Raw genomic sequence first — 21008 nt, 5'->3', positions numbered from 1 at the left:
CGGGAGCTACACTTCAGACTTCCGTCCTGTCTGCCCTCCACACACTGTCTGCTCCAGCCCCTCCCCTCTCCTCTGCTTTTCCCTTACACTGGGGCTGTGCTTTGTCATGCTGCACCGTGTGAGATCAGATTACCAAGGAGGATTAACTCTTTCTGTGACACCCTGGCTGTGCCAGGGCGTCACACACCCCCTTGGTAAAACACGGCCCGTCCTCGGGCCGGCTAGGCACCGACATTTTATTAAACTGGAAAAGATAAAACATCAAACATTTTCAATCCTCCCAAAACGGGATGCACATCACTTTAACATTGCAGTAACAGTCCAACACTTTTAATAATAACAGGGTAACGGTTCCTTCAGTCACCCACCCAAACAACCTAGCCTTGGTGCTGCCCCTAAAACCCAGGCAGCACCCCTTGACCCCAGTCCAGACACGGTTCCAGATTGGTCAACGGGACCGGTACTTTGCTGCCGTTGCGGCCGGGCGGACTGCCGGAGCCGTCGTCATCTCCGTCGCGGCCGGGCGGACTGCCGGGGCCGGTGGCAGGGTGGTGACAAAGGTGAGGCCTGGGGACCCCAGGTCTGGGTCCTCCCCAACAGGCGCTGCGGGCTCCGCTACCGGTAACAGGGGTAACGGCTCGGTGCATCGCTGCGGCGGCCTCTTCCAGGAACCAAATGCTGGCAGAGTCCTGGCGTCCCTGCCCTTACAGTCCTTGTCACATAAGCTGCGGTTCCTTTCTACTGCTCCCCCTTGGTACTCGGGAGCAGTCCTTCCAGCAACTTTTAAAGTTTCCCTTTCGCTTCCGGTCCTCCGGAGCTTCACTTCCGCCCGCGTTCTCGGGGGGCGGAGCCTCTTTTTCGCGCCCAACGCTTGGGGAAGAAGGTGCTGGGCGGGAGATTTTCGCGCCCAAAATGGCGGCAAAGATGGTGACTTTAAGATTTTTGCAGCGGATCACCGCTGACAGTCCAGAATAAGGCGCACTTCCTCCAGATAACTGGATGGGTTCGATCCTGTTCGTGACGCCAAATGTTTCGCCCGGGGACCAGGGGTACTCAGATCCGGGCCACAGAGTCACTTCTGCGGGTATCACGGTGGCGTGACCCGGTCTGTGATCCCAGGCTCCACAGTAAAAGGGGTTTTGTTAGGGGAGATTGTCCGTGACGCCACCCACGGTTGTGGTGATGGTGGAACACCACCGCTGCTCTGGAAGGGGATCCCAGGAGCGATGACAGGGAGCAGCGTAGTTGTTATGTCCCCTCCGTGGGTAGGGGGGTTGGTTGTCCCGGGGCCCGATGATGGGGTAAGCAGGGGGCGGCAGGGCGCAGTGCTGCAGTGCAGTGCCCGAGGGCACGAGTGTACTCACAATAAAGCCACACGGAGTCACTGGTGAACTAAGAATTGCCGGTGTCCGCAGCCTTCGGTACGGGGGTGTTTGTATCCCACACACAGTGCAGCAGCCCTGGTTGTTCTTTCCCTGCAGTAAAGTGCCTTTTTCTCCTCTCTCTCTTCCTCTTTCTCCTCAGCCGGGGACGGGGACTTCACTCCCCTGTAGTGATCCGGGTACCCAGGTACCGAGGGGCCACCGCCCGGCTCCGGCTACCTGTTCTGGCCCCTTCCTCACTACGGCCTGCCCCGGCCCTCTTGGAGCCCCTTCACTCCCAGCCGGGAGCTACACTTCAGACTTCCGTCCTGTCTGCCCTCCACACACTGTCTGCTCCAGCCCCTCCCCTCTCCTCTGCTTTTCCCTTACACTGGGGCTGTGCTTTGTCATGCTGCACCGTGTGAGATCAGATTACCAAGGAGGATTAACTCTTTCTGTGACACCCTGGCTGTGCCAGGGCGTCACACCGACATGGACAGAGAGAGAGAGAGACCGACCGACCGAGAGAGAGAGACCGACCGAGAGAGAAAGACGAAAGACCTGCCTTTGTTATGTTAAAAAAAACATGTTGATCGCAATAATAATGCAATGCAAACTGCACTGCTTAACATTTTGGCAGCGATTTTCAACAACTCATTGATTTCAATGGGAAATGGCAAAAACAATTGACATGCTGCTTCTTTGAACGCAGTTTTTGCCCAAAATTATGCAAATTAAACGCTGCGTTTTGAACAGCAAAGTGGGGACAAGAAATCCCCATTTCCCATAGACTTTGCTGGAAAATCAAAACGCATGCATTTTGGCATGAAAACGCTGCAGCTCAAAACGCTGCAGAACGCATGAAAAAAAGCAAAGTGCGGACACAGCCTAAAGGCTATGTGTGCACATTGTGTAGTGTCCATGCTGAAAAATCTGCAATTTGGCAGTGCATGTGCGCTTCAAATCGCTGCAGAAACACTGTGTAATGGATGCAGTGTGTCTGCAGAATAGATGCCGATTTCATGCGCTCTGGATGCAGCCTCTCCCATAAACAGAGCGGGAGCCGCATCCAAAGCGCACGGAAGAAGTGACATGTTGCTTTTTTGAGCGCAGCGATTTGGATCAATATTTCAGCATTCAAATCACTGCATTCATAAAATCAACGTGCGGATGGATTATGCACAATCTTCATAGTTTGTGCAGGGGACTCAGGACGCATGAGTTTACGTTGCAGTACAATACGCAACGTAACTGCATGAAATTATGCAACGTGCGCACATGGCCTTACAAAGTAGTGACTCAGGGGGGCTGAATACAAATCCATGTCACAATTTTCAGATATATAGTTGTAAAATATTTAGAAAACCATGTATAATTTACTTTACACGTCACAATTGCTACATAGTGTTTGGTATATAACACAAACTCCCAATAGAATAAATGTAAGCTTGTCGGTGTAACATTAAAAACAATGAGGAAAAGCTCACAGGGTCTGAATACTTTTTTAAGGGTGTGTGTGGCCTTGAAAAAGAATTCATTCCCTGTGAACATTTACACATTTTTTTCACATTACACCAGCATACATACATATACATACACAAATGATCGGACTGCGTAATCATAAAGTCATCTCAGGTGACTAGTAAAACGAAGTAAAAAAAAAAAAAAAAGTCTTAAAAAATATTAAGGTAAAAAAAAAAAAGTTTGAATCACCCCCCTTTTGCCTCATTGAAAATAAAATAAAAAATATACATATTTGGTATCGCCGCATTCAGAAATCTATAAACATATAAAAATCACTTTCTGATCGGAGAAAAAAATTTCCAAACCGCAGATTACATTTTTTTGATTGCCGTAACATTGCATAAAAGTGCAATAACAGGCGACCAAAACATCGCAGCTACACAAGAGCCCCAGATCCCAAAGATTGAGAACGCTACGGGTCGTGGAAAATGGTGACAAAAACACATTTACACAAACTTCTGAATTTCTTTCACCACTTAGAGAAAACTACGTTTGGTATCTATGAACCCGCACTGACCTGGGGAATCAGAATATCAGCTCAGCTTTACCATACAGTGAACACGGTGAATAACAAAAGACAATCATGCAATTACACTTTTTTTTTTTTTTTACAATTTCACGGCCCTTGGAATTTTTTCCCATTTTCACGTACAATATGGAGCAGAATGAATGGTGTCGTCCAAAAGTACAACTCGTCCCCAAACAACAGGCCCTTATAGGGCTATACTGACAGAAAAATAGAAAAGTTATGGCTCTCAGAAAAGGGGTGGGGGGGGCGGAAAATCCCCGGGGGGTGATGGGGAAGGAATAGGCGTTCATGTGAAGGTGAAGCGAGGAATAGGCGTTCATGTGAAGGTGAAGCGAGGAATAGGCGTTCATGTGAAGGTGAAGCGAGGAATGGGCGTTCATGTGAAGGTGAAGCGAGGAATGGGCGTTCATGTGAAGGTGAAGCGAGGAATGGGCGTTCATGTGAAGGTGAAGCAAGGAATGGGCGTTCATGTGAAGGTGAAGCGAGGAATGGGCGTTCATGTGAAGGTGAAGCGAGGAATGGGCGTTCATGTGAAGGTGAAGCAAGGAATGGGCGTTCATGTGAAGGTGAAGCAAGGAATGGGCGTTCATGTGAAGGTGAAGCAAGGAATGGGCGTTCATGTGAAGGTGAAGCGAGGAATGGGCGTTCATGTGAAGGTGAAGCGAGGAATGGGCGTTCATGTGAAGGTGAAGCGAGGAATGGGCGTTCATGTGAAGGTGAAGCGAGGAATGGGCGTTCATGTGAAGGTGAAGCGAGGAATGGGCGTTCATGTGAAGGTGAAGCGAGGAATGGGCGTTCATGTGAAGGTGAAGCGAGGAATGGGCGTTCATGTGAAGGTGAAGCAAGGAATGGGCGTTCATGTGAAGGTGAAGCAAGGAATGGGCGTTCATGTGAAGGTGAAGCGAGGAATGGGCGTTCATGTGAAGGTGAAGCGAGGAATGGGCGTTCATGTGAAGGTGAAGCGAGGAATGGGCGTTCATGTGAAGGTGAAGCGAGGAATGGGCGTTCATGTGAAGGTGAAGCGAGGAATGGGCGTTCATGTGAAGGTGAAGCTAGGAATGGGCGTTCATGTGAAGGTGAAGCAAGGAATGGGCGTTCATGTGAAGGTGAAGCTAGGAATGGGCGTTCATGTGAAGGTGAAGCTAGGAATGGGCGTTCATGTGAAGGTGAAGCAAGGAATGGGCGTTCATGTGAAGGTGAAGCAAGGAATGGGCGTTCATGTGAAGGTGAAGCAAGGAATGGGCGTTCATGTGAAGGTGAAGCAAGGAATGGGCGTTCATGTGAAGGTGAAGCAAGGAATGGGCGTTCATGTGAAGGTGAAGCAAGGAATGGGCGTTCATGTGAAGGTGAAGCAAGGAATGGGCGTTCATGTGAAGGTGAAGCAAGGAATGGGCGTTCATGTGAAGGTGAAGCAAGGAATGGGCGTTCATGTGAAGGTGAAGCAAGGAATGGGCGTTCATGTGAAGGTGAAGCAAGGAATGGGCGTTCATGTGAAGGTGAAGCAAGGAATGGGCGTTCATGTGAAGGTGAAGCAAGGAATGGGCGTTCATGTGAAGGTGAAGCTAGGAATGGGCGTTCATGTGAAGGTGAAGCAAGGAATGGGCGTTCATGTGAAGGTGAAGCTAGGAATGGGCGTTCATGTGAAGGTGAAGCTAGGAATGGGCGTTCATGTGAAGGTGAAGCAAGGAATGGGCGTTCATGTGAAGGTGAAGCAAGGAATGGGCGTTCATGTGAAGGTGAAGCAAGGAATGGGCGTTCATGTGAAGGTGAAGCAAGGAATGGGCGTTCATGTGAAGGTGAAGCAAGGAATGGGCGTTCATGTGAAGGTGAAGCAAGGAATGGGCGTTCATGTGAAGGTGAAGCAAGGAATGGGCGTTCATGTGAAGGTGAAGCAAGGAATGGGCGTTCATGTGAAGGTGAAGCAAGGAATGGGCGTTCATGTGAAGGTGAAGCAAGGAATGGGCGTTCATGTGAAGGTGAAGCAAGGAATGGGCGTTCATGTGAAGGTGAAGCAAGGAATGGGCGTTCATGTGAAGGTGAAGCAAGGAATGGGCGTTCATGTGAAGGTGAAGCAAGGAATGGGCGTTCATGTGAAGGTGAAGCAAGGAATGGGCGTTCATGTGAAGGTGAAGCTAGGAATGGGCGTTCATGTGAAGGTGAAGCAAGGAATGGGCGTTCATGTGAAGGTGAAGCTAGGAATGGGCGTTCATGTGAAGGTGAAGCTAGGAATGGGCGTTCATGTGAAGGTGAAGCAAGGAATGGGCGTTCATGTGAAGGTGAAGCAAGGAATGGGCGTTCATGTGAAGGTGAAGCAAGGAATGGGCGTTCATGTGAAGGTGAAGCAAGGAATGGGCGTTCATGTGAAGGTGAAGCAAGGAATGGGCGTTCATGTGAAGGTGAAGCAAGGAATGGGCGTTCATGTGAAGGTGAAGCAAGGAATGGGCGTTCATGTGAAGGTGAAGCAAGGAATGGGCGTTCATGTGAAGGTGAAGCAAGGAATGGGCGTTCATGTGAAGGTGAAGCAAGGAATGGGCGTTCATGTGAAGGTGAAGCAAGGAATGGGCGTTCATGTGAAGGTGAAGCAAGGAATGGGCGTTCATGTGAAGGTGAAGCAAGGAATGGGCGTTCATGTGAAGGTGAAGCAAGGAATGGGCGTTCATGTGAAGGTGAAGCAAGGAATGGGCGTTCATGTGAAGGTGAAGCTAGGAATGGGCGTTCATGTGAAGGTGAAGCAAGGAATGGGCGTTCATGTGAAGGTGAAGCTAGGAATGGGCGTTCATGTGAAGGTGAAGCTAGGAATGGGCGTTCATGTGAAGGTGAAGCAAGGAATGGGCGTTCATGTGAAGGTGAAGCAAGGAATGGGCGTTCATGTGAAGGTGAAGCAAGGAATGGGCGTTCATGTGAAGGTGAAGCAAGGAATGGGCGTTCATGTGAAGGTGAAGCAAGGAATGGGCGTTCATGTGAAGGTGAAGCAAGGAATGGGCGTTCATGTGAAGGTGAAGCAAGGAATGGGCGTTCATGTGAAGGTGAAGCAAGGAATGGGCGTTCATGTGAAGGTGAAGCAAGCGGCTTCTAAGGCTGCTTTCACACATCCGGCTTGAGCAGTGCGGCTCAATCCGGCTGTGAAGCCTATGCAACGGATGCGGTGAAAACACCGCATCCTTTGCATAAGTTTTTTACATGCGGCTGGTCCGGTTTTTGCCGCTTGCGGCATGCTACTGAGCATGCGCAGTGGCAAAAACCGCATGCGGCGGCCGGATGCGGGTTTTGCCGCATCGCGCCGCATCCGGCATCCATAGGGATGCATTGGGGAAAGCGCCGCATCGGCCGGATGCGGCGCGATGCGTTTTTTTTTTGCCGGAGCAAAAAAACGTGCCAGGGAACGTTCCATCCGGCCGCCGCATCGGCTAAATCTGCCGCATGCGGCAAAAACCGGACCGAATGCAAGCCCATGCGGCACAATGCGGCACTCATTAAAGTCTATGCAGGAAAAACGCAACCGGCAGCAAAAAAAAATGGTTGCGGTTTTCCTGCAAAGTGCCGGATTGTGCCGCATTGCAAAAGCCGGATGTGTGAAAGCAGCCTAAGGCCACATCATTTCCAAGCGTCTTTGGAGCGATTTGTCATGTAGACCCTGGAGCAGACATGCTTCTACCCCCAATAAGGGTCTGAGAGGGGAGTGGCATTGGTATCACAGCATGGCATCAGTCCCCACCTGAGGGGGACATTATACCAGGAGCCCACTCCCACTTTAAAACCATCCTGTTGCTCTTAACAACATCAAGCTTCCAGTTTTCCACACTTTCATCAGGTGCTATGGGCAAAGCCCCGATTTCTCCCTTCCCATGTCGCAGCTGGCGTCCGATATATCGTGATAAACAGCCCATGTTGCGTGTGTATGGGCCAGCAGTCCGCTAGTGTCAGTCACACATCGCTCCCTAGCGGCCGTTTTCCAGTACTGATCACCTGCCCCATATAGATGAAGCCAAACTTCCTGGCGATCCTCTCCGCCTCCTCTGCACCCGCGGGCACTCTCACTGCCCAGCTATTCGTGTATACCCGCAGTGCCAGCACACGAGGCAGCCACAGGAGCAGAGCTATGGCGGCGACCACTGCGCGGCACTGCATGATGCGCACTACCACCTGCTCCCAGGAGGCGGCAAGTCACACAGCCCGGGCTCCTTGTGCTGTGAGGTCAAAGGTCAGGCCGTACACAAAGCCTTCTGGGTATCTCACCTAATCACTAAGGAAGCAGTTGGCTCCTGGGAAAGGTCATGAGAGCGTGGTGGTGTGGGGGAAGCTGTGTGCTCATGAGTGGACAGTGATGGTGGGAAAGAAGCTGTGAGCTCATGAGTGGTGGTGGGAAAGAAGCTGTGAGCTCATGAGTGGTGGTGGGAAAGAAGCTGTGAGCTCATGAGTGGTGGTGGGAAAGAAGCTGTGAGCTCATGAAAGTGAAGAGTGATGGTGGGAAAGAAGCTGTGTGCTCATGAGAGTGGAGAGTGATGGTGGGAAAGAAGCTGTGTGCTCATGAGAGTGGAGAGTGATGGTGGGAAAGAAGCTGTGAGCTCATGAGTGGTGGTGGGAAAGAAGCTGTGAGCTCATGAGTGGTGGTGGGAAAGAAGCTGTGAGCTCATGAAAGTGAAGAGTGATGGTGGGAAAGAAGCTGTGTGCTCATGAGAGTGGAGAGTGATGGTGGGAAAGAAGCTGTGAGCTCATGAGAGTGGTGGTGTGGGGGAAGCTGTGTGCTCATGAGAGTGGAGAGTGATGGTGGGAAAGAAGCTGTGAGCTCATGAGAGTGGAGAGTGATGGTGGGAAAGAAGCTGTGAGCTCATGAGAGTGGAGAGTGATGGTGGGAAAGAAGCTGTGAGCTCATGAGAGTGATGGTGGGAAAGAAGCTGTGAGCTCATGAGAGTGATGGTGGGAAAGAAGCTGTGAGCTCATGAGAGTGATGGTGGGAAAGAAGCTGTGAGCTCATGAGAGTGATGGTGGGAAAGAAGCTGTGAGCTCATGAGAGTGATGGTGGGAAAGAAGCTGTGAGCTCATGAGAGTGATGGTGGGAAAGAAGCTGTGAGCTCATGAGAGTGATGGTGGGAAAGAAGCTGTGAGCTCATGAGAGTGATGGTGGGAAAGAAGCTGTGAGCTCATGAGAGTGATGGTGGGAAAGAAGCTGTGAGCTCATGAGAGTGATGGTGGGAAAGAAGCTGTGAGCTCATGAGAGTGGTGGTGGGAAAGAAGCTGTGAGCTCATGAGAGTGGTGGTGGGAAAGAAGCTGTGAGCTCATGAGTGGAGAGTGATGGTGGGAAAGAAGCTGTGAGCTCATGAGTGGAGAGTGATGGTGGGAAAGAAGCTGTGAGCTCATGAGTGGTGGTGGGAAAGAAGCTGTGAGCTCATGAGAGTAGTGGTGGGAAAGAAGCTGTGAGCTCATGAGAGTGGAGAGTGATGGTGGGAAAGAAGCTGTGAGCTCATGTGAGTAGTGGTGGGAAAGAAGCTGTGAGCTCAAGAGTGGAGAGTGATGGTGGGAAAGAAGCTGTGAGCTCATGAGAGTGGAGAGTGATGGTGGGAAAGAAGCTGTGAGCTCATGAGTGGAGAGTGATGGTGGGAAAGAAGCTGTGAGCTCATGAGAGTGGTGGTGGGAAAGAAGCTGTGTGCTCATGAGAGTGGTGGTGGGAAAGAAGCTGTGTGCTCATGAGTGGTGGTGGGAAAGAAGCTGTGTGCTCATGAGAGTGGTGGTGGGAAAGAAGCTGTGTGCTCATGAGAGTGGTGGTGGGAAAGAAGCTGTGAGCTCATGAGAGTGGAGAGTGATGGTGGGAAAGAAGCTGTGAGCTCATGAGAGTGGAGAGTGATGGTGGGAAAGAAGCTGTGAGCTCATGAGAGTGGAGAGTGATGGTGGGAAAGAAGCTGTGAGCTCATGAGAGTGGAGAGTGATGGTGGGAAAGAAGCTGTGAGCTCATGAGAGTGGAGAGTGATGGTGGGAAAGAAGCTGTGAGCTCATGAGTGGAGAGTGATGGTGGGAAAGAAGCTGTGAGCTCATGAGTGGAGAGTGATGGTGGGAAAGAAGCTGTGTGCTCATGAGAGTGGAGAGTGATGGTAGGAAAGAAGCTGTGAGCTCATGAGAGTGGAGAGTGATGTTGTGGGGGAAGCTGTGAGCTCATGAGTGGTGTTGTGGGGGAAGCTGTGAGCTCATGAGTGGTGGTGTGGGGGAAGCTGTGTGCTCATGAGAGTGGAGAGTGGTGGTGGGAAAGAAGCTGTGAGCTCATGAGAGTGGAGAGTGGTGGTGGGAAAGAAGCTGTGAGCTCATGAGAGTGGAGAGTGATGGTGGGAAAGAAGCTGTGAGCTCATGAGTGGAGAGTGATGGTGGGAAAGAAGCTGTGAGCTCATGAGAGTGGAGAGTGATGGTGGGAAAGAAGCTGTGAGCTCATGAGAGTGGAGAGTGATGGTGGGAAAGAAGCTGTGAGCTCATGAGAGTGATGGTGGGAAAGAAGCTGTGAGCTCATGAGAGTGATGGTGGGAAAGAAGCTGTGAGCTCATGAGAGTGATGGTGGGAAAGAAGCTGTGAGCTCATGAGAGTGATGGTGGGAAAGAAGCTGTGAGCTCATGAGAGTGATGGTGGGAAAGAAGCTGTGAGCTCATGAGAGTGATGGTGGGAAAGAAGCTGTGAGCTCATGAGAGTGATGGTGGGAAAGAAGCTGTGAGCTCATGAGAGTGATGGTGGGAAAGAAGCTGTGAGCTCATGAGAGTGATGGTGGGAAAGAAGCTGTGAGCTCATGAGAGTGGTGGTGGGAAAGAAGCTGTGAGCTCATGAGAGTGGTGGTGGGAAAGAAGCTGTGAGCTCATGAGTGGAGAGTGATGGTGGGAAAGAAGCTGTGAGCTCATGAGTGGTGGTGGGAAAGAAGCTGTGAGCTCATGAGTGGTGGTGGGAAAGAAGCTGTGAGCTCATGAGTGGTGGTGGGAAAGAAGCTGTGAGCTCATGAAAGTGAAGAGTGATGGTGGGAAAGAAGCTGTGTGCTCATGAGAGTGGAGAGTGATGGTGGGAAAGAAGCTGTGTGCTCATGAGAGTGGAGAGTGATGGTGGGAAAGAAGCTGTGAGCTCATGAGTGGTGGTGGGAAAGAAGCTGTGAGCTCATGAGTGGTGGTGGGAAAGAAGCTGTGAGCTCATGAAAGTGAAGAGTGATGGTGGGAAAGAAGCTGTGTGCTCATGAGAGTGGAGAGTGATGGTGGGAAAGAAGCTGTGAGCTCATGAGAGTGGTGGTGTGGGGGAAGCTGTGTGCTCATGAGAGTGGAGAGTGATGGTGGGAAAGAAGCTGTGAGCTCATGAGAGTGGAGAGTGATGGTGGGAAAGAAGCTGTGAGCTCATGAGAGTGGAGAGTGATGGTGGGAAAGAAGCTGTGAGCTCATGAGAGTGATGGTGGGAAAGAAGCTGTGAGCTCATGAGAGTGATGGTGGGAAAGAAGCTGTGAGCTCATGAGAGTGATGGTGGGAAAGAAGCTGTGAGCTCATGAGAGTGATGGTGGGAAAGAAGCTGTGAGCTCATGAGAGTGATGGTGGGAAAGAAGCTGTGAGCTCATGAGAGTGATGGTGGGAAAGAAGCTGTGAGCTCATGAGAGTGATGGTGGGAAAGAAGCTGTGAGCTCATGAGAGTGATGGTGGGAAAGAAGCTGTGAGCTCATGAGAGTGATGGTGGGAAAGAAGCTGTGAGCTCATGAGAGTGATGGTGGGAAAGAAGCTGTGAGCTCATGAGAGTGGTGGTGGGAAAGAAGCTGTGAGCTCATGAGAGTGGTGGTGGGAAAGAAGCTGTGAGCTCATGAGTGGAGAGTGATGGTGGGAAAGAAGCTGTGAGCTCATGAGTGGAGAGTGATGGTGGGAAAGAAGCTGTGAGCTCATGAGTGGTGGTGGGAAAGAAGCTGTGAGCTCATGAGAGTAGTGGTGGGAAAGAAGCTGTGAGCTCATGAGAGTGGAGAGTGATGGTGGGAAAGAAGCTGTGAGCTCATGTGAGTAGTGGTGGGAAAGAAGCTGTGAGCTCAAGAGTGGAGAGTGATGGTGGGAAAGAAGCTGTGAGCTCATGAGAGTGGAGAGTGATGGTGGGAAAGAAGCTGTGAGCTCATGAGTGGAGAGTGATGGTGGGAAAGAAGCTGTGAGCTCATGAGAGTGGTGGTGGGAAAGAAGCTGTGTGCTCATGAGAGTGGTGGTGGGAAAGAAGCTGTGTGCTCATGAGTGGTGGTGGGAAAGAAGCTGTGTGCTCATGAGAGTGGTGGTGGGAAAGAAGCTGTGTGCTCATGAGAGTGGTGGTGGGAAAGAAGCTGTGAGCTCATGAGAGTGGAGAGTGATGGTGGGAAAGAAGCTGTGAGCTCATGAGAGTGGAGAGTGATGGTGGGAAAGAAGCTGTGAGCTCATGAGAGTGGAGAGTGATGGTGGGAAAGAAGCTGTGAGCTCATGAGAGTGGAGAGTGATGGTGGGAAAGAAGCTGTGAGCTCATGAGAGTGGAGAGTGATGGTGGGAAAGAAGCTGTGAGCTCATGAGTGGAGAGTGATGGTGGGAAAGAAGCTGTGAGCTCATGAGTGGAGAGTGATGGTGGGAAAGAAGCTGTGTGCTCATGAGAGTGGAGAGTGATGGTAGGAAAGAAGCTGTGAGCTCATGAGAGTGGAGAGTGATGTTGTGGGGGAAGCTGTGAGCTCATGAGTGGTGTTGTGGGGGAAGCTGTGAGCTCATGAGTGGTGGTGTGGGGGAAGCTGTGTGCTCATGAGAGTGGAGAGTGGTGGTGGGAAAGAAGCTGTGAGCTCATGAGAGTGGAGAGTGGTGGTGGGAAAGAAGCTGTGAGCTCATGAGAGTGGAGAGTGATGGTGGGAAAGAAGCTGTGAGCTCATGAGTGGAGAGTGATGGTGGGAAAGAAGCTGTGAGCTCATGAGAGTGGAGAGTGATGGTGGGAAAGAAGCTGTGAGCTCATGAGAGTGGAGAGTGATGGTGGGAAAGAAGCTGTGAGCTCATGAGAGTGATGGTGGGAAAGAAGCTGTGAGCTCATGAGAGTGATGGTGGGAAAGAAGCTGTGAGCTCATGAGAGTGATGGTGGGAAAGAAGCTGTGAGCTCATGAGAGTGATGGTGGGAAAGAAGCTGTGAGCTCATGAGAGTGATGGTGGGAAAGAAGCTGTGAGCTCATGAGAGTGATGGTGGGAAAGAAGCTGTGAGCTCATGAGAGTGATGGTGGGAAAGAAGCTGTGAGCTCATGAGAGTGATGGTGGGAAAGAAGCTGTGAGCTCATGAGAGTGATGGTGGGAAAGAAGCTGTGAGCTCATGAGAGTGGTGGTGGGAAAGAAGCTGTGAGCTCATGAGAGTGGTGGTGGGAAAGAAGCTGTGAGCTCATGAGTGGAGAGTGATGGTGGGAAAGAAGCTGTGAGCTCATGAGTGGAGAGTGATGGTGGGAAAGAAGCTGTGAGCTCATGAGTGGTGGTGGGAAAGAAGCTGTGAGCTCATGAGAGTAGTGGTGGGAAAGAAGCTGTGAGCTCATGAGAGTGGAGAGTGATGGTGGGAAAGAAGCTGTGAGCTCATGTGAGTAGTGGTGGGAAAGAAGCTGTGAGCTCAAGAGTGGAGAGTGATGGTGGGAAAGAAGCTGTGAGCTCATGAGAGTGGAGAGTGATGGTGGGAAAGAAGCTGTGAGCTCATGAGTGGAGAGTGATGGTGGGAAAGAAGCTGTGAGCTCATGAGAGTGGTGGTGGGAAAGAAGCTGTGTGCTCATGAGAGTGGTGGTGGGAAAGAAGCTGTGTGCTCATGAGTGGTGGTGGGAAAGAAGCTGTGTGCTCATGAGAGTGGTGGTGGGAAAGAAGCTGTGTGCTCATGAGAGTGGTGGTGGGAAAGAAGCTGTGAGCTCATGAGAGTGGAGAGTGATGGTGGGAAAGAAGCTGTGAGCTCATGAGAGTGGAGAGTGATGGTGGGAAAGAAGCTGTGAGCTCATGAGAGTGGAGAGTGATGGTGGGAAAGAAGCTGTGAGCTCATGAGAGTGGAGAGTGATGGTGGGAAAGAAGCTGTGAGCTCATGAGAGTGGAGAGTGATGGTGGGAAAGAAGCTGTGAGCTCATGAGTGGAGAGTGATGGTGGGAAAGAAGCTGTGAGCTCATGAGTGGAGAGTGATGGTGGGAAAGAAGCTGTGTGCTCATGAGAGTGGAGAGTGATGGTAGGAAAGAAGCTGTGAGCTCATGAGAGTGGAGAGTGATGTTGTGGGGGAAGCTGTGAGCTCATGAGTGGTGTTGTGGGGGAAGCTGTGAGCTCATGAGTGGTGGTGTGGGGGAAGCTGTGTGCTCATGAGAGTGGAGAGTGGTGGTGGGAAAGAAGCTGTGAGCTCATGAGAGTGGAGAGTGGTGGTGGGAAAGAAGCTGTGAGCTCATGAGAGTGGAGAGTGATGGTGGGAAAGAAGCTGTGAGCTCATGAGTGGAGAGTGATGGTGGGAAAGAAGCTGTGAGCTCATGAGAGTGGTGGTGTGGGGGAAGCTGTGTGCTCATGAGAGTGGAGAGGTGGTGGGAAAGAAGCTGTGTGCTCATGAGTGGAGAGTGGTGGTGGGAAAGAAGCTGTGAGCTCATGAGTGGAGAGTGGTGGTGGGAAAGAAGCTGTGAGCTCATGAGTGGAGAGTGATGGTGGGAAAGAAGCTGTGAGCTCATGAGTGGAGAGTGATGGTGGGAAAGAAGCTGTGAGCTCATGAGTGGAGAGTGATGGTGGGAAAGAAGCTGTGTGCTCATGAGAGTGGAGAGTGATGGTAGGAAAGAAGCTGTGAGCTCATGAGAGTGGAGAGTGATGTTGTGGGGGAAGCTGTGAGCTCATGAGTGGTGGTGTGGGGGAAGCTGTGTGCTCATGAGTGGAGAGTGGTGGTGGGAAAGAAGCTGTGAGCTCATGAGAGTGGAGAGTGATGGTGGGAAAGAAGCTGTGAGCTCATGAGTGGAGAGTGATGGTGGGAAAGAAGCTGGGTGCTCATGAGAGTGGAGAGTGATGGTGGGAAAGAAGCTGTGTGCTCATGAGAGTGGAGAGTGATGGTGGGAAATAAGCTGTGTGCTCATGAAAGTGGGGCAGTGATGGTGGGGGGGAAGCTGTGAGCTCATGAGTGAGGGGGTAGAAGGTGTGAGCTGAAGAGCAGGGGCTGGGTGATGTGGGGAAGCTGTGAGCTCGTTAGAACAGGGGGGGTGGTGGTGTGGGGGAAGCTGTGAGCTCATAAGAGCGAAGGGGGTGTTGTTGGGGGGTGGAGCTGTGAGCTCATGAGGTGGGGGGTGGAGCTGTGAGCTCATGAGGTGGGGGGTGGAAGCTGTGAGCTCATGAGACCGGGGGGGGGGAAGCTGTGAGCTCATGAGAGCGGGGGGGGAAGCTGTAAGCTCATGAGACCAGGGGAGGGTGATGTCGGGAATACTCTGAGCTCATGAGAGCGAGGCAAAGGCTGTGAGCTCGTGAGAGCGAGGCAAAGGCTGTGAGCTCGTGAGAGCGAGGCAAAGGCTGTGAGCTCGTGAGAGCGAGGCAAAGGCTGTGAGCTCGTGAGAGCGAGGCAAAGGCTGTGAGCTCGTGAGAGCGAGGCAAAGGCTGTGAGCTCGTGAGAGCGAGGCAAAGGCTGTGAGCTCGTGAGAGCGAGGCAAAGGCTGTGAGCTCGTGAGAGCGAGGCAAAGGCTGTGAGCTCGTGAGAGCGAGGCAAAGGCTGTGAGCTCGTGAGAGCGAGGCAAAGGCTGTGGGCTCGTGAGAGCGGAGGGGGAAGCTGTGGGCTCGTGGGAGCGGAGGGGGAAGCTGTGGGCCCGTGGGAGCGGAGGGGGAAGCTGTGGGCCCGTGGGAGCGGAGGGGGAAGCTGTGGGCCCGTGGGAGCGGAGGGGGAAGCTCCGGGCCCGTGGGAGCGGAGGGGGAAGCTCCGGGCCCGTGGGAGCGGAGGGGGAAGCTCCGGGCCCGTGGGAGCGGAGGGGGAAGCTCCGGGCCCGTGGGAGCGGAGGGGGAAGCTCCGGGCCCGTGGGAGCGGAGGGGGAAGCTCCGGGCCCGTGGGAGCGGAGGGGGAAGCTCCGGGCCCGTGGGAGCGGAGGGGGAAGCTCCGGGCCCGTGGGAGCGGAGGGGGAAGCTCCGGGCCCGTGGGAGCGGAGGGGGGAAGCTCCGGGCCCGTGGGAGCGGAGGGGGAAGCTCCGGGCCCGTGGGAGCGGAGGGGGAAGCTGCGGGCCCGTGGGAGCGGAGCGGGAAGGCTGCGGGCTCGTGAGAGCGAGCGGGGGGGGAAGGCTGTGAGCGTAATAATGTGCGTTGTAATGTACAATGGAATCCCCTGTAAGCAAAGGCTATAGAGCAGGGGTCTCAAACACGCGGGCCGCATGCGGCCCCTCAGGCTAGTTCGTGTGGCCCCCATGCCCGTGCCCCTGTTCACTGTCGCGCAGGTGCAGGGGCCGCAGCCACTGTCTGCACTTTGTCAGATGAATGTGTTGCCGGCGCTGCGCTTTCGTGCCGGCAATACAATCATCTCACATAAATCACTGACAGTGACACTGCACCTGCCGCGATAGTGACCGGGGGCACGGGCCTGGGGGCCGCACGAAGCAGAGATGAGGCAGCCGAGGGAGCGCGGGACAGGTGAGAAGAATGGTGTGTGTGTGTGTGTGTGTGTGTGTGGTTAATCCCTTAGCGGCCTATGACATACTGGGTACATTATGGCTTTCTGGTACTTAAGGACCCATGACGTACCCAGTACGTCATGGCGAAATCGCAGCCCCGGTGGCTGCGATCGCTGCAAATACCTTAGATTCGGGGAGGAGGGGACCTCTGCCTGACCTCAGGAGGGGTGGTGTCTCCTCCCCGGACCTACGGAGGCTGTGATTGGCTGACGAACGCCGCTCAGCCAATCATAGCCACTAATGTTTCAGCCATTGAAAATCGCTGAAACATTGAAATCCAGCCATGATTAGTGCAGCTGTAGCCCTGATTATTGGCTGGAGCTGGGTGACCTGTGTTTCACCCGCCCCCAGCTCTGATTGGAGAGACCGGCCTTGTGACCGATCTCTCCAATCACTGTGGATCTGGGGCCGCAGACCACTCCCCTCAGCTTCTCTCTGGCGTCTGTGGAAGGTGAGGGGGGCTGCTGACCCATTACTATAGGATGGGGAAAAAGTGCGCACATTACTATGAGATGGGGATAAGGCTGGGGACATTACTATAGGATTGGGACATTACAAGGATGGGTACAATACTATTGGATGGGGACATTATTACTATAGTATGGGGACATTACTATAGGATAGGGACTAGGATGGGCACATGACTATAGAATGGGGACAAGGCTGGGGACATTACTGTAGGATGGGGACAAGGTGGGCACATTACCGTAGGATGGGAACTAGGATGGGCACATTACTATAGGATGGGGACAAGGTGGGCACAGTACTATAGGATGGGGACTAGGATGGGCACATTACTATAGGATGGGGACATTACTATAGGATAGGGACTAGGATGGGCACATTACTATAGGATAGGGACTAGGATGGGCACATGACTATAGAATGGGGACAAGGCTGGGGACATTACTATAGGATGGGCACAGCACTATAGGATAGGAACATTACTACAGGATGGGGACAAGATGGGCACATTACTGTAGGATGGGGACATTACTACAAGGGGACAAGGATGGGAAACATTACTATAGAATAGGGATAATGCTGGGGACATTACTATAGGGTGGGGACAAGGTTGGCACATTACTAAAGGATGGGTACATTACTATAAGATGGGGGACAAGGATGAACACATTACTATAACATGGGGACAAGGATGAACACATTACTACAAAATGGGGACAAGGATGGGGAACATTACTTTAGGATGGGGACAAGGATGAGCACATCACTGTGGGATGGGGACTAGGATGGGGTACAATACTACAAGGGGACAAGGATGGGCACATTACTGTGGGATGGGGACTAGGATGGGGTACAATACTACAAGGGGACAAGGATGGGCACATTACTGTGGGATGGGGACTAGGAAGGGGTACAATACTACAAGGGGACAAGGATGGGCACATTACTGTGGGATGGGGACTAGGATGGGGTACAATACTACAAGGGGACAAGGATGGGCACATTACTGTGGGATGGGGACTAGGATGGGGTACAATACTACAAGGGGACAAGGATGAGCACATTACTGTGGGATGGGGCACAATACTACAAGGGGAAAAGGATGGGTACATTACAACAATATGGGGAACATTACTAAAAGATGTTGGTCAAAATTTCTATATAGTGCTAATTGTAAGACTATTAGTTACAAGAAAGGAATAAAATATAAAAAAAATGTTTATATTTAAACAAAGAATGTGCACGTTAGCTATAATGAACAAGTGAAAATGTTCAAAATCCGTGATCCCAAGGTGTGTAAAAAAACAATAAAATATATTATATATGGTACCAATAAAAATGTCACTTTGTCCTGCAAAGAATGCGGCCCCCCAAATTATTTTTTTTTCTCTGTGCGGCCCATACACCCAGCCGAGTTTGAGACCCCTGCTACAGAGTGTCAGATTGATGTTTCATAGACTTTGCTTGTCAGATTCGCTTTGGACTACATAGAATCAGCTGGGACTTGATGAGGGTAAGCTTTCGAGCAGGGCCCTCATTCCTAATGTAGCTGCTGAACTATGTGGTATTTTGTTTTGTTTTTGTGAGTACAAGCCCCCCCTGATTGTAAAGTGCTGCGGAATATGTTGGCGCTATAAAAATATTCTTTGTTATCATTATTATTATCATGTGCCTTGCTTTATTTGTGTTAATATTTTTTGGTGGGCATTCCCTGGACTATGGCAGAGCTGCATGGTTTATAAAATCATATATATAAAAGCTTGGACAGACGTTCTCATTCAAAGAGTTTTCTTTATTTTCATGACTCTGAAAATTGTAGATTCACATTGAAGGCATCAAAACTATGAATTAACACATGTGGAATGAAATACTTAACAAAAAAGTGTGAAACAACTGAAAATTTGCCTTATATTCTAGGTTCTTCAAAGTAGCCACCTTTTGCTTTGATTACTGCTCTGCGCACTCTTGGCATTCTCTTGATGAGCTTCAAGAGGTAGTCCCGGAAATGGTTTTCCAGCAGTCTTGAAGGAGTTCCCAGAGATGCTTAGCACTTGTTGGCCCTTTTGCCTTCACTTTGCAGTCCAGCTCACCCCAAACCATCTCGATTGGGTTCAGGTCTGGTGACTATGGAGGCCAGGTCATCTGGCGTAGCACCCCATCACTCTCCTTAGTCAAATAGCCCTTACACAGCCTGGAGGTGTGTTTGGGGTCATTGTCCTGTTGAAAAATAAATGATGGTCCAACTAAATGCAAATCGGATGGAATAGTATGCTGCTGCAAGATGCTGTGGTAGACATGGTGGTTTAGTATGCCTTCAATTTTGAATAAATCCCCAACAGTGTCACCAGCAAAGCACCCCCACACCATCACATCTCCTCCTCCATGCTTCACAGTGGGAACCAGGCATGTAGAGTCCATCCACTCACCTTTTCTACAAAGACATGGTGGTTGGATCCAAAGATCTCAAATTTGGACTCATCAGACCAAAGCACAGATTTCCACTGGTCTAATATCCATTCCTTGGGTTCTTTAGCCCAAACAAGTCTCTTCTGCTTGTTGTCTGTCCTTAGCAGTAGTTTCCTAGCAGCTATTTTACCATGAAGGTCTGCTGCACAAGTATCCTCTTAACAGTTGTTCTAGAGATGAGAAGATGTGTCCAAACCTTTGGTCCGTACTGTATGTATATATATATTATATAATGTGTGTATATATATATATATATATATATATATATATATATATATATATATATATATATATATATGTATGTGTATATGTATATGCATATATATATATATATATATATATATATATATATATATATAATTACATATTTGTATATGTTTCAAGGGGTGTTTATTGAAATAAGTTATTTTTTTTTTGTGTGTGTGTCTGTGTTTTTGGATTACTGGGTTAGTAATGGGGGTGTCTGATGGACACCTCTCCATTACTAACCCCTCGGTTTTATGCCAGCTTAAAGTACACAACTGACATCCTCCTCATAAACCATTGCCCTGCAGGGCTGCCACTAGGAATTTCAGGGCCCCATACCGGCAAAATTTCGGGGCCCCCTTAAGGCTCCACCCCAGCTCCGCCTCCACCCCACGAATCTTCCATAGTCCCACCGCCACTCTTGGATAAACTTTACTTCTGCACTACAACCTCACCAATCACACATTAACCCTTCACATTGAACACCGTATCACACACGCAGCCATCAGATTTTGTTGTGGCTAAAAGATTTTTTTAAGCCTGCCACCACGACAAGGTGGCAGGCACGACACGACTCTTTTGGCAGGGCCCTATTCTACTCTAACTTTTTTTTTGTTTGTTTGTTGTTGTTTTACTTTTTTAAATCTAACCTTTTTGGTATATTTTTTTCTTTTCTTTAAGGGAATGTGTCACATACAGTCTTTAAACTAATTGAAACCAAATTGTGATAATGCAGACTTGTGAATTTAGACCTGACAACCCCTTCAAAGGGAATCTGTCACCAGGTTTTTAACACCTAATCTGAGTGCAGCATAACTTAGGGGAAGAGATCCTGATTCCAGCGATTGTCACTTATTGGGCTGCTTAGTGTAGTTTTGATAATATCACTGGTTAATCAGCAGATTATCATTACAGGACTACTTGGCATGCTGAAGGTAGTCCAGCATATTCATGAGCTCTGTATCACTCCTAGATCTGCAGCAGCGAAAACATTGATTTTATCACAATGACAGCAAACAGCCCAGTAAGTGACACATCGCTGGAATCCGGGTATCTGTCTCTACATTATGCTGTTCTCAGATGGGGGAGCAAAAACCTGCTGACAGATTCACTTTAAGGCTCATTCAGCAGTCGGTGAAAACATACACACAGTGTACAGCTGTATACACATGCACAGACACCTAATCACAGCATACAGCCGTATACACATACACCTACACAGCGTACAGCCGTATACACATACACAGACAGCGTACAGCCTTATACACAGACACCTACACACAGCGTACAGCCTTATACACATACACAGACATCTACACACATTGTACAGCCTTAGGCCTAAAACACACTTCCGCAAAAAAAACGTCCGTATGACACGGTCCGTTTTTCGGGTCCGTGTTCCGTATTTTTGGGGCGTTTCTCCGGTACGTATGGCATCCGGGTGATATGCGAGCCGTGTGTATGTGTGGAATGTCCGTATTGACATAAACTACGTACGTGTGTAGTCCGTGTGCTGTCCGTTTTTTCAGATCCGTATTCTTACCCAATTAACGATTTTAATCATTCATCATGAGATCCTGGTGTTGTTGTTTGCCTTCAATTGACCCAATAGATTGGTAACAAGTGTTTCCAATTTTGTGATGAAATACGGACACGGACGATACGTGCTGAACACGGACATACTCCGTGCGCGGTCCGTGCAGGCACGGACCCATAGACTAAAGCGGGTCCGTGCCTGCGTGCTGCCGGCCAAAAACGGACATGTCGTCCGTGTAGAAAAGCGCACACACGTACTTACCACACGGACACACGTTC

General features: G+C 50.5%; 1 protein-coding gene across 1 annotated transcript in view; it reads right to left on the bottom strand.

Annotated features, from left to right (window-relative positions):
• The window catches only part of PCSK4 (proprotein convertase subtilisin/kexin type 4), a 133289-nt gene extending 125704 nt beyond the window's left edge, over positions 1–7585 (bottom strand). Inside the window, exon 1 of the mRNA XM_075353171.1 lies at positions 7381–7585. Coding sequence (XP_075209286.1) covers positions 7381–7542 — 162 coding nt within the window. The 5' untranslated portion in view covers positions 7543–7585. The remainder of the gene's footprint in view (positions 1–7380) is intronic.
• Positions 7586–21008: the final 13423 nt, after the last annotated feature.

The sequence above is a fragment of the Anomaloglossus baeobatrachus genome, chromosome 1 (assembly GCF_048569485.1).
Source record: "Anomaloglossus baeobatrachus isolate aAnoBae1 chromosome 1, aAnoBae1.hap1, whole genome shotgun sequence".
NCBI lineage: Eukaryota > Metazoa > Chordata > Amphibia > Anura > Aromobatidae > Anomaloglossus > Anomaloglossus baeobatrachus.
The sequence above is the reverse complement of the archived record's forward strand: the minus strand, read 5'-3'. Positions and strand labels throughout refer to the sequence as shown.